This window comes from Oncorhynchus gorbuscha, linkage group LG02, assembly GCF_021184085.1.
Source record: "Oncorhynchus gorbuscha isolate QuinsamMale2020 ecotype Even-year linkage group LG02, OgorEven_v1.0, whole genome shotgun sequence".
NCBI lineage: Eukaryota > Metazoa > Chordata > Actinopteri > Salmoniformes > Salmonidae > Oncorhynchus > Oncorhynchus gorbuscha.
Genome location: NC_060174.1, coordinates 33,404,023 through 33,417,787, shown reverse-complemented (window position 1 = coordinate 33,417,787; position 13,765 = coordinate 33,404,023). Strand labels below are relative to the sequence as shown.

The 13,765-nt window shown below is 44.7% G+C and overlaps 1 protein-coding gene across 3 annotated transcripts in view; it reads right to left on the bottom strand.

Annotated features, from left to right (window-relative positions):
- Nucleotides 1-2,176: 2,176 nt before the first annotated feature.
- The window catches only part of LOC124001206 (FERM domain-containing protein 5-like), a 109,262-nt gene continuing 97,673 nt past the window's right edge, over nucleotides 2,177-13,765 (bottom strand). Inside the window, exons 9-15 of one of the 3 annotated variants that reach the window (XM_046307847.1) lie at nucleotides 13,405-13,468; nucleotides 13,064-13,155; nucleotides 11,227-11,301; nucleotides 10,568-10,636; nucleotides 10,328-10,434; nucleotides 6,821-7,170; nucleotides 2,177-6,641 (exon numbers count right to left, since the gene is read on the bottom strand). In XM_046307847.1, the coding sequence (XP_046163803.1) occupies nucleotides 6,594-6,641; nucleotides 6,821-7,170; nucleotides 10,328-10,434; nucleotides 10,568-10,636; nucleotides 11,227-11,301; nucleotides 13,064-13,155; nucleotides 13,405-13,468 (805 nt within the window). In that variant the 3' untranslated portion in view covers nucleotides 2,177-6,593. Of the gene's footprint in view, nucleotides 7,171-10,327; nucleotides 10,435-10,567; nucleotides 10,637-11,226; nucleotides 11,302-13,063; nucleotides 13,156-13,404; nucleotides 13,469-13,765 lie in introns of all 3 variants that reach the window. The other 2 variants (XM_046307832.1, XM_046307840.1) reach the window with 2 other exon arrangements.

Below are 13,765 nucleotides of genomic sequence, written 5' to 3'. Positions count from 1 at the left end.
TCCACAGGTGGGGGTTGTGCTTACAGCCCAACACCGTGCAGGACATTTGGCATTTGCCAGAGAACACCAAGATTGGCAAATTCGCCACTGGCACCCTGTGCTCTTCACAGATGAAAGCAGGTTCACTCTGAGCATATGTGACAGACGTGACAGTCTGGAGACACCGTGGAGAACATTCTGCTGCCTGCAACATCCTCCAGCATGACCGGTTTGGCGGTGGGTTAGTCATGGTGTGGGGTGGCATTTAGTTGGGGGTCCGCACAGCCCTCCATGTGCTCGCCAGAGGTAACCTGATTGCCATTAGGTACCGAGATGAGATCCTCGGACCCCTTGTGAGACCATATGCTGGTGCGGTTGGCCCTGGGTTCCTCCTAATGCAAGATAATGCTAGACCTCATGTGGCTGGAGTGTGTCAGCAGTTCCTGCAAGAGAAAGGCATTGATGCTATGGACTGCCCGTTCCCCAGACCTGAATCCAATTGAGCACATCTGGGACATCATGTCTCGCTCCATCCACCAACGCCACGTTGAACCACAGACTGTCCAGGAGTTGGCGGATGCTTTAGTCCAGGTCTGGGAGGAGATCCCTCAGGAGACCATCCGCCACCTCATGCCCAGGCGTTGTAGGGAGGTCATACAGGCACACTACTGAGCCTCATTTTGACTTGTTTTAAGGACATTACATCAAAGTTGGATCAGCCTGTAGTGTGGTTTTCCACTTTAATTTTGAGTGTGACTCCAAATCCAGACCTCCATGGGTTAAAAAATTTGATTTCCATTGATTATTTTTGTGTGATTTTGTTGTCAGCACATTCAACTATGTAAAGAAAAAGTATTTAATAAGAATATTTCATTCATTCAGATCTAGAATATGTTATTTTAGTGTTCCCTTTATTTTTTTGAGCAGTGTATATAAAATCCTGCTGAATTAACCAAAATTAAATACTAAGATGTTGCTCAGTCATATTTGTGCCCTGCTGTTTGAGTGGTTGGTTTCTGTTAACACTGTCTGAATCTCTTTGCAGCTGAAGAGCAGTCGGCTGACACCACTGGAATGTCTACTATGGCATAGATAGACATGGCGCGAGGCCGCAGAGACCAAGGGAAAGACACTGGGTCATCCAGTTATTTCAACAGTAACAGCAGAGAAGGCCCCTGTGTTCTAGGAATTCAAAAAGTTGAAAGGTTTCGTGTTATGTCTCAAAAGTGCTTCTACACCTGAATTGCTTGCTGTTTGGGGTTTTAGGCTGGGTTTCTGTACAGCACTTTGAGATATCAGCTGATGTAAGAAGGGCTTTATAAATACATTTGATTTGAAAAGTCTTATGAGGTTATATTTAAGTGTAAATTTTCCCATTGAAACCATTTCTGTGTACCCCTGTCTCTCGTGGTGTAGGGGTTACAGCAGCAACGGGTCGTGGGCAGGGTCTAACTCCAGAGGTGAATCTAAAGGCCTGTGCTCAGCAGGAAGGGGTCCAGCAGGACAAGGCTCAAGGCCAGCAGCAGCAGCCCCAGTGGGACGGAGCCCCAGCTTCATGGCCCTCCCCACACCACAGACCAACAGCTGGCCATTCCTCAAACCAGTCTTTTCTGCACTGTAGGTGTATACCTGGAGTCCAACAGAGGGACTTTGTGGAATAGCAAAAAAATTGTAGTCATAGGCAACAGTACATCATTCAAGACCGACTCATTTTGTTTACAATTTACTGTAAATTATTTACTTGTTACATTTTAACAGTTTTTGCACAATGTGTAGTTTTGTACATCATTATGTCTTCCAGTCTGTCGATATTTATCATTGTTTCTTTAACACTATTTCTTCCTGTTTTATCCTTTCAGCTGTGAAGGTTTCCACTTTTAATAAAGGCTGCTGAAAATATGATTCCTAAATGTGATATTGCTCACCTGCTTTCACCTGAACAAAGCTCATTTGAGAGATTGTGTTGATTTTTTGTTGTCTTGAACACCTACTTTGAATACTGTACTTACTGCCATTTACCCCAAAAACATGCAATATGAAGAGGTTTCCTTTAGACGTCAGTATAGTATGAACTTTCAGAAAATCTATCGGAGACATACTGTTTTAATGGGAAGATTATACAAAAATGTGGACATTTTAATTGCCTTGATGGGAATGTGCAGTGAAGAGCCATAAACCACAAGAATCCACTTTACATTTTTATCCAATGTTTATTTCAAGTTTGAGTTGTTTAATGGCACCAGTTACAAGGGACTATCAGAGAGAAACAATATTTTATACTGTGTTGTACAGAAGGTTTCCTACAGTACAAACATGGGTTCGGAATGGATGAGACTGAACAAGGACTGGATTTGGCACATACATTTGTATATATTTGTATATTCATATATTACGTAAATAAACAGCAACCTTCAGTCCTGACTTGGAAAGATGCAGACTACATAAGACATGCCGACAGACACTGGTATGCATATACACTTATTTACATGTATATGCATGGCTGTGTGAGCGTCTATTTGTTTGGGAGCTGGTGAAGGGGTAGAAGCATATTACAAGGTGACAATAGTATGACTCATTTTATTAACTCCCTCAGCTGCTCTGTATGTCCTCTACTTGTTAAGTAGTATTACTGTGAGAGTAAAGGGGACCTTCAGGAACAGACCACTCAATGCCATTTACCTTGTATGCAGTCAAACTAGCATATTCTTTTTCAAGCTGTCCTTTTTGCATGGCTACTGTTTACTCTTCATGTCACCGGCAAACAGCCATCATATGTAGAATATCTTGCACCTCCTTTTATCAGACAAATAGCCAGTAAAAGTGATCTATTAGCCTGTGGTTCCCAGTTCAGACTTTATGGGTATGGCCAGTGTATTGACTTGAAATGAATTTAGCTCATTTAACTGATGTTCAATAACTAATGTAGTTTGTCCTATAGACCTTAACTGCAGAATGATTGCCAACATACTGCATGTAAACCATAGCAGATGTCCAAAGATAACATCAGAACAATTCCATACTGTTTAACACACTACCAGCAAGAGTCTGAAACACCTACCAGACAAACAAGTACTACAGCTAGTTCCCAATAGAGATCAGTCAAATAAAATAATTTAAACATGACATCTCCAGACTAAAGGTACTATATAGTTTCAAGGTTTTTCAAAGGCAACATACCTGTACAGACAGATACAGGTGGAGACAACTACAGAACTTTCCCCCAGACACACAGATGACTCACGCTGCCATAAGTGCTGACCATAAACATGACATGGGATCAGTAACCACCACCCTATAATAACACAACATCTACAGCATGAGACGTCAAAGCTACACAGGAAGAAGTGTTTTCCCTTTGAGTCGGTGAAATGAAAGGGTCGTCCATACTTTATGAGGAGGATGCACTGAATATATGTCTATGTCCATTCACTCATTTGCCCCTTTTGTCAAATGCAGAGCTGTTAGGTACTAAAGATTCCAGGCACAGGGAAAGACACCTCGGTCACACTGAAGTACTGTTGAACAAAACTCTGCAGGCTAACATCCCAACAAGAGCACTAACAATGAAAGAAACACTATAAAATGTGGTAAATACTAAGAATAATGATAAAACTGTATTTGTCTTCACATTATTACTGTTTTTATTTAAAAAGAAGGGAAAGGAGCGTACCATGAGCACTTGTTGGTTTTGTAGATACAGCGACAGGAGACAGATTTTTGACACTGCAAAAACCAACAGCACAATGTCCAGTGTAAGACTTCTGTTTACATTTCTATGTCCATTTGCTCTTACAGTTTGACTGATTATTGCTCATTGAATGATGCTGCCTTAATTGGTGCATGCCTGGAAAGACCATTGAAGCTACATAATGCTAATGCATATGAACGTAGACCATCAATTGACATTTCCTTCCTTTTTGCTCTTCCAGTTCCCTGACCTTTAAGAAGTAACACTAACATACGCTGCCTACTGTCCTGTTGACCTTTACAGTATTTAGCTTTAGGCAAGTAATAAATAGGAAATATGAATGCATAAAACAATGAAACAGTCCCGTTATCTTGCATATGGGATCTACACTCCCCATCCAGGTACAGACAAAGTCGTCCTTCATCGTTGTATCTGTTGTTCATTGGAAGTGCATGCATGGTATACGAGCATAGAGAGCATGCATATTTCACTCAGGAATTTCTGCCTTTATACGGTACATAACAGTTGCAGCACCAGATTTGCTACTAAGGGCTGCTTTTACCACCCCTGTGCCATAAACATGGATATTTATCACCACAGATGTCTGGGCTCCACCCGGTTGATTGAGGGTTAAGAACTGAAATGGCTATGAATACAGTAGACACCCATTCATAGCACTACAGTATGCTGTAGTGTCTTCATTGCTGGGTCTACCTCAACTAGGAGGGTGCTGTTGGGAGACAGACTACACTTAGGGCCAGGGGCTACAGTGCTCTGGTTACAGGGAAGAGCAGGCAGCAGCACCGCTGGGGGATCAGAGCATGGATCAGCTGTGTGGAGGTCATGGTGTTAAATAACAGGCCAAAACAGGCATGGCTGTACTGCCAATTGAATCACAAGCACCAAGTGCTCACATATGCATTCCCCTTTGACTATACTTGTACCGGCCACTTTCATGTGAGGCTGGTCACTCACCAGTTCCTCATTGCTCACCTCTTCTGACGTCCCTTGTACCTCTTTCTCACTCAATCTCTTTCTTTCCAAACTCTCTTACTTATCACTCTCTTTTATTCTCCCTTTTCAAAAATAAGACCATATTTTTCTCAGTCAACACTTCACATTATCATCTTGAAGTTTGTCACATACAGACACACAAACGCACTCCCACCTGCACCAGGTACAGTAGAGGGGGTAGACAAAAACACAAAAACAGATTTTACCCAGAATCCAGCAGCCATGACAGCAGAATTATTGCTCCTTTGAGCTATGGGGCAGAAGAGTCTGCACGGTCACCTCTCAAACTTTGGAAAACTATTGACTACCTGCATTTGTTGTGATGTTTACAGGCATGTCTTTGGACTGACTATGCTTTTTCTGTTGGTATTGTAGTCCCGTCTACTTTCTAAAATATGTATTGTTCCTCCACCATCTGTTGTGCCTTCCTGGCCCATAGTGGGCATTGGAAATAGTTGTATTGACTTCTAAAAAGTGTGCATACAGTGACTGATGCTTCATTGCTGGTGGAGTGAGAGAGGTGTGATCTGTGGGGAGTCAGTGGATCTGGATAAAATACCTGTTTCTGAGTTAAACCCCCCTTCCAATATGTCCATAAATGCTAGACCTCACTTGAAACACAGCGCTAAAAAAATGTATAATTTAATCTTCAATAACAAAATAACATTTCAGCTCTGTTAAAATATACATGGAAAAACTGTCAATATATTAGGAAACAAACGACTTTGTACAAAAAGTACATCAGTGTCATTCTTATGCTAACAATTAATTATAGTGTGATATACACAAACTTAAGAGCAAGGTTGATATGTAACTAAAATAAACTATACATTCTTTATACAAAGAAATCCTTAAATTTCATCGGATCTTAACATAATAAAGAAATGTAGACACAACTAAATTAAGAAATATGACAAAACAAATGCACTCATTCAAAAGTACTGAAGTATTTAACCATAAGAGTATTGCACATCTACCTAGACTGGTCCTATTGGTGCTAGTGAGTGTTTCTATGAGGTTGATCATCAACACTTCTAACTACTGACACAATGGGGTCACAAAACACCATGGTTACTGGTTTATTTAACTGTATCCTTTATAAAACTTCACAGTTTCTACTTTAAACACATACCGTAGTTGCATTGCCACTAAATTATAACTTTAAAACAATCCGCCAAATTCAAAATGGTCTTCGTGTCATCTACTTTTCTCTTCATAAAAGGCATTTAGTAATCATCCTGACTTACTCAATTTCAATCACTTGCACTTTGACAGACAGACACACTGCACATTGCTCTAATTTCCCTCACACAAGGTGTTCTGAACAATGGCCACCCAATGAAAACCATTAAAGATGTATTGATTGAGATGGATGTTTTCAAACCTGTATCTAGCTCACTTCGTTCTGAACCATTTCAATGACTTAGTGGCTTTCCTGATATCACAATCCTCCCATATGCAAATGTTTTATGTTCCAAACAATAAATAGTAAATGAAGGCAACTTTCATTCGTTGCAACAAAATGTCTACTTCCTAAAAAGGTAACGTTCTAAAATACTTCAGTTCTTTGATTTCAGTTTAATATTTTTTTGTTTATATTTTTTGAAAAAATAAAATACCTGAAATGACCTGAAATAAAAAAAAATGCAAAAATGTCTTCTGGCTTTTGTAAAAAAGAAACTAACGTAAAGGGAAAAAAGGGGGAGTAACTCAAAATGGAGGGGGAGAGAGAGAAACTCCTGGCACAGTGATTCCAGGAGTGGTCCGAGGTGTATGTCAGCGGGAGTATCATGAGAGAAGCTGGGTTCATGGTTGGGACAGGGCTGCCCTCCATCTCTCCGGAGCCTTAATCGTCTTCTCAAACCCCCGAATGGGCTTACGCACTCTACGGCCTCATGCTCTCTCTCATTTGTTAATGAGCAAACTGCCCGCCCAGCGGAGCTTGCAGGCAAACCACCGCCTGAGGGGACAAAAGTATTCGTAATGGAACTGCTCAAATTCGGGGGTCTGGCGGATATCACGTAAAAATGCAACGTCAAGGTCGGATTCGGTGAGGACGATGAGGAGGAGGAGCAAGACAAAGAGGAGTCCAATGGTCACAAGGAGCAAACGGAGGACACTTAAAACAAACTTATTCACCTGTTCCACTTCGCTGAGCGACGAGGCCCCCCCTGCACCCTCTACCGTCGCTCTACTGTCTGTCAAGTCGCCTGCCTCCCCCACAGAGGGGGTGCCCGCCTCCGACTCCTTCTCCTCCTCGATGCTGCAGGGAGCTCCATTGACCTGGCGTGCCACGGCCAACTCCAGGCTGTGCTCTGCCACGGGGGTGGGCAGCACACTGTCAGAGGGGCTGTAGGCCTCGTCAGAGATCACCCCCGAGCCCTCGCTGGCGTTCGTGGCCAGGCTGCGGGAGCGTGGCATGAAGGAGTCCCCATGGGACACGGAGCGCACAGGCGTAGAGTGGGCACTGTCACGCAACGACTCCAGACCTGTCAGGGCAGGGGTGGGCGAGGAGGGTGAGGGAAGAGAGGGAGGGAGAGAGAGAAACAGAAACACTCTCAGGAGAAATAAAAACATACCAGTACAGGTGGCTACAGACCCCAGCTATCCACACACTATGCATACACTACAGATCACTGGCATGAGATGTATCTAGAGACTATCTAGTGTTCACACGGGTACAGCAGGTATAGAGGAGTTCATAAATGGGGTGTAAAGAGGTCTGTTAATGGCAAGAGACACTCAGGCTCCAGTCAGACCAGTCTGAGAAGGGAAACCTGATCATAGATCCCCAGAGTGAGAGGGGGTTTCCAGTACACACAACACTGCAGTCCTAATGTCTAATAAGAGATAGCTTCCATCCTGTGAGAGCATATCAGTGTGTTTATACAGTAACATAATGCAATCTGTTTGCTTTAATGGTGGATCATATGAACATGAGTCTGGACTGGATCATTGATCTAGATGAAGGTCTGATGAGTGGGCAATGTCCAGTGACATACAGATAGATCAACAAACACATGCTCCATTCTATTTAGCAGCTCGTTCATTAGTCTCACAGCACTAGGAGCCCTCCCAGGTCTAAACCTTGAAGGTCACGGTGTGTGTGCGTTTTATCTTTCAGTCAGAAGCTAATATAGGCCTATGTACTGTATATGGACTCTTGATGGGCCTTCAAGTCAAAGTACAGGACGTTAATAACACACACTAAGTATTGCTCCTTTCAACCTACTAACAGGGAGTTATAATTACCACAAAATGTGAAGTAAACAGGCCTATGCAATAACGGGGAGAATATCATAATACACAAGATAGTTAAACATATAAATATTTCAAGTAATGTCCCATGTCAATTGAATTCCCTTTGCTCTCATTTTCAACTGTCATGATTTCGTAAATAGCTACTGACACAGTATTGGTCTCTGGGGTAGCCTACAGGGTGCTTTTGGATGCATTAAAGGTTGCTAGCTCATTGGTGATCACATGCTTACGTTGTAAAAAGCAAAAGCAGCATTTTTGAATATAACTAAAGAACATACAAACAAAAGTATCTAGATATTCTCTTCATAAGAGCTGAAGGATAGACGTCATTGCGGGTGAGAAAGAGTTGAGCTTTGCACTGACTGTTCCATTCCTCAGACATCCACTGCAATATTACACCTTCATAGAGGCAGAGGGATTAACATATCTCCTGAAGATGAGGCGTATGTCAATGCTCATATGTGTGCTTTTCATCCACAGGCAACAAAAAAAATCCTTGTGAAGGAATTTAGAAAATCGAGGCGAAGCCAGCTCTGTTAAACCATGCTGACTGCTGAGATTCTGTCAAGGCAAAAGCAGGAAGCTTCTGAAGTAGGTGGCAGTGAGAGGCCATCTTTACTCATTGGTAATCTCCTTCAGTACATCCTAGGATATGCTTGGTTGCAGGGCAGATTGCCAAATGCAACCTACAAACAATTGACTGCAACAATATATTTTGCAAAGGACATCAACATCCGTGAAAGACAAAGATATAATTTGAAATATATTAGTTTCATTAGTTTGTACATCAACCATCACAACCAGAATAATGAGACCCATAGACTTTAGACTTCGTCGAAACCAACAAAAAGGATAAATTAACCAACATCTCAAAGAAAAATAGACCAAAAGACACTCCATTCACAAAGGACCACCAAGGACCATATGATTTAGAGGATCCGCCATCAACAGCATCAAATGCATTGTGCCATTTCCATTCGGTCAACATTGATGTGGTGGGAGTGATTTAACACAGAGAGAGCTGGTAACTGTGTAACACACACTCCAGGATGGTGCTGATGAGGTTACCTGTAGGGGTGCTGGACTGGGGCCGGCTGTCAGGCAGAGGGGTGCCAGGCAGGATGGGGGGAGGCAGAGGGGAGAGGCTGTCAGGCTCCTGCCCAGTCAGGGAAGGGTAGAGGGGCAGGACGCCCAGGGCCTTTCCCAGCATCCGGGGTCCCAGGCTCAGCACGCGCACCTTCACATCTCGGTAGCAGTGGTTGATCATCCGCAGGTGGACGTTCACCCGGGTGGTGATGCGGATCAGACACTTTACCATGGTGGCGTCTTCTAGAGCTCAAAGCATGTGTGTCTTTGTACAGGCCTGGTGGTCCCTGTCCCAGAGCCCTGGCGGTCTCGCTATGTGTGTTAGACTGATGGCCACTGTCCTGCTCTAGCAGTGTTCAGACGGCCAGCACTGGCCCTGTTCAGGCCCCACCCAGGGCAGTGACATACATGGAGAGAAAGGCCCTGGCTATTTTCAGCAGAGGTATTAATACAACTGTAAGACAGCCAGTCAGCACAGGCAGGGGGTGATGGGTGATGGGTGAGCACTTCTCATAGCTCTCTGAGACATGCAGCATCAGACCCTCTCACTCATTGCAGAAGCATAGAGCCAGACCTGCGTATAGCCAGGTGTACATAATGGGAGGCAGGCAGGGACTCAGCTGTGACAAGGACAGGTACCAGTGACCTTCAGTCATGCTGCTCCTGTTCATCCAAGCCCATGCTGCAGTGTCAGCCTGCAAGGTTAGCCTCAGGGACAAAGGCAGGTCAGATCACTGTGTGCAAGAGGAGGAGCAGGCCCACCTGCAGGCTCAGAGCCCAGGCCCCAGGGCAGATGGACTGACTGATGGCTGCACCAACTGCCTTTGTACTGGCACTGTACCCCTCACTCTCACACACACGCCCAGCGCTGAGAGCTGGCACTGAAATAGAGCAGCCTGAGTGACACACACACATGCGACTTAGCCCTCCACTCCCACAAGCTGACACATGATCAAGCTTAGGTTACAGTGTGTGTATATGCGTGTGTGTTCTGGGGAGGGGGATAACAAGCTCCCAAATAGGAGCAAGAACCTGATCCATTTAAAACTCTTTGGATTTAACACCCTCCCCTCTGTTATTGCTCCATTGAATTATCCACAGATGACTTTTAAAACCACAGATCCAAATGAATGCGTTGCGACACATTCCCACAACTCTCCAGTCTACCGTACGTGTTCATTTTGCTACAGAAAACTGACAGAGCTGTGTCCCTACTGTCCACCTTCCTGAGGGGATTGTTATTGAGTGCCAGGTTTGACTGAGGGGACTAGTGTGTCAAGGGTCAGGTCAAACTCTTACCCTCCATGATGGATATGTGGACAGCTCTCCGGCGGGTGCGTGGAACACTGGTGAGGCGCGGGCCATGAGTTATGGACGGACAGCTTCTACTGGGAACCAGGCCAGCCCTGTGGAGACACACAACATGCACATGTCCACACAAACACACATACGGAGGCACACATGCACACACACCACATATTTGTAATCCGAGATGATATAGTGCCCACATTGACATCTAGTGGATAGCATGGATATTACCTGTGTATTTCTGGAGGCTCTCGTTTGATTTTGGCACTCTGTTCCATCACTTCTTTCGCTACTCGTCCACTACAATAGAGCACAATAATTGAGCTCAGATACACACACACACACACACAAACCCAGACTCCCTGGTGCCACACAGTACACTGACAGCAGTTCAGTGAGAAGCATCAGTACAGTACATGGGAACTGATTAGATTAGATTAACCTGGTGAACCCACTCTCTTACCCAATCACTCTCTCAAGACAATACCGCAATATCAAAAAGATAACCAAAGGTTAAAACACAAACTCAACCTTTCATCATAACACACTGGACTCACCTGTAATCATTTGAAACCATTTGAACATTTAGATATGTAGTTCATATTGTGGTGAAACACAATAACTATACAACAGGTGAAACACAATAAGTCTAAAACCTTTAAAAGGTTTCACCTGCCCAGTTATTTTCCCCTCCCCTTGCCCTTTGGTGTTCACAGATATGAAAAGAATGAAATGGAACCTGCAACTAAAACACTGTCCCGTCTTTGTCTTCCAGCCTACTGTGTGAGGTGTCAGGCTCCGGTTAATGGTCCCCTCCTAAGGGACAAGCTCTACAGCACAGCTGTGGGCTCTCTGCTGTGCCCTCTATTCACTGTCATAATTGGCTATACCTGTAGCGGAAACGACTCCCCTTGAAGAACAGGTTGCTGCTGGACACTGTCCGCACCTGACTCGACTTCTCCAGCCTGATGAAGGGGCAAAAGAAGGGAAGAGGAAAGAAAGGAAAGAGGGGTGAACTTTGGGAGCTGTTAAATACTTTTTACTCTTTACATTGTAAGGAGTCTGTGGACTGATCTTTTCTCCCTCCTACAGCATCACAGCCTATTCTCACTTTGCTGTCCTCACTTTTAGTACATACAATGGGCTTCTTTATTTCCAGCCTTCTTATATGATATCTGGTTCTCTAAGCCCAGGTTGGACTGGAAACCAACACCCTGACTGTCATGTATTATGGCCTAGTGCCTAGTCCTCATGGGAGATGTGTGCATGCAGTATACTATATGTATACTTAGTTATAACTATGGGAAAATTACATAAAATATCATGGTGCCCTGAATTATAAATGTGTGTATGTGTGGTGTGTGCCTGATGTGCATGTGTCTGTTTCTGTGGGATGTAGCCCTCATAGACAGATGGCTTTCATTACAGCAGTATGTGCCAATGAGCCAGGCGTCCCTGAAAATCCACCAGTCCCCACTGAGATCTACAGCCCTATAGCCGGAAATCTCATCATACTAATTCCATTTCGCTGGGTGCTGTGAGCTGCCCTACGTTTGCCCTTTCCTCCCCTCTTTCTCTCTTCTCCCTCACCTTCCCCTGTGTCCTTATATCACCTGAGCACTCTCTCAGCCCACACGCTCCTCAGCATCATTCCCTGTCACCCTCATCCATTACAACACTCTCTCAGCCCACACGCTCCTCAGCATCATTCCCTGTCACCCTCATCCATTACAACACTCTCTCAGCCCACACGCTCCTCAGCATCATTCCCTGTCACCCTCATCCATTACAACACTCTCTCAGCCCACACGCTCCTCAGCATCATTCCCTGTCACCCTCATCCATTACAACACTCTCTCAGCCCACACGCTCCTCAGCATCACTCCCTGTCACCCTCATCCATTACAACACTCTCTCAGCCCACACGCTCCTCAGCATCATTCCCTGTCACCCTCATCCATTACAACACTCTCTCAGCCCACACGCTCCTCAGCATCATTCCCTGTCACCCTCATCCATTACAACACTCTCTCAGCCCACACGCTCCTTAGCATCATTCCCTGTCACCCTCATCCATTACAACACTCTCTCAGCCCACACGCTCCTTAGCATCATTCCCTGTCACCCTCATCCATTACAACACTCTCTCAGCCCACACGCTCCTCAGCATCATTCCCTGTCACCCTCATCCATTACAACACTCTCTCAGCCCACACGCTCCTCAGCATCATTCCCTGTCACCCTCATCCATTACAACACTCTCTCAGCCCACACGCTCCTCAGCATCATTCCCTGTCACCCTCATCCATTACAACACTCTCTCAGCCCACACGCTCCTTAGCATCATTCCCTGTCACCCTCATCCATTACAACACTCTCTCAGCCCACACGCTCCTCAGCATCATTCCCTGTCACCCTCATCCATTACAACACTCTCTCCAGTCATTGTGTTGATGTGCTGCAGGGGGTGGGGATATTTTAACTCCTCCCAGAGGTGGTGGGTAGAGGACATACAATCAGTCATGGCTGAGACGGAAGGAGTACTCATTTCTCTGGAGGAGCAGTGGGGTGTTCACTGCCTCACTCCAGTGCACACTCACTCACAATAGGTCACCGTTGCCACGCGTCTCATCCCCTCTCTGAGAAGGAGACTTCAGGGTGAGAGGAGAGCCCCCTTTCGACCACTCTCACAGATACACTGGAGTACAGAGGAAGAACAACACTTACTTGTAGAAGGCTTGGTTCTCCACTCCACATTTCCACAGGTGCTTGCAGGCCTCTGGTGTTGGTGCAAAGTATGTCAAGATGATCTTTTTGTCCTGCACATTAGAAATAAATGTGCAGGAAAATAAAACAAACTGACAGTTTATCTCAGAGTTTCAAGAGTCAAGAGTCATTACTGTAACTGCCTCTGTTGATGGAACACACTGGTCTGTGGTAATGACTAGATCATGGTGTCTCCAAGCCCTGTTCTCAGAGTATAATGGCCATAAAACAGTAACAGTATGTTGCTGCGCTGCTCTCTCTGCTTGACTCCCCCAACACACAACAATAATTCATGCTCTCACCTCCTTCTGATTTGCATATATATGGAATATCTTTCCCTCGAACTTCAGTTTAGTCACCTCATTCCTGTCCACAAGGAAAGGGGATAGTTACACACACATCCAGCTGCACTGAGAGGCTCTATAAAATGTCCTCACAACCACTAACAGATCACACAAAAAGCTCCATGTTTGTCTGCCAGAACACATTTCTGATCATTTCCCAGGCAAACTGGGGACATGGGATGGGTAAAACCAACAAGCAGCCATAAATATTGTAACATGTTGTAACATTCACATGGTCTACTTGGCCAGAATTAGTAAGTATTACAGACATACGGTACTGAATTAGGTGGTGGGATTTCTATATCTAACCCATATTGAA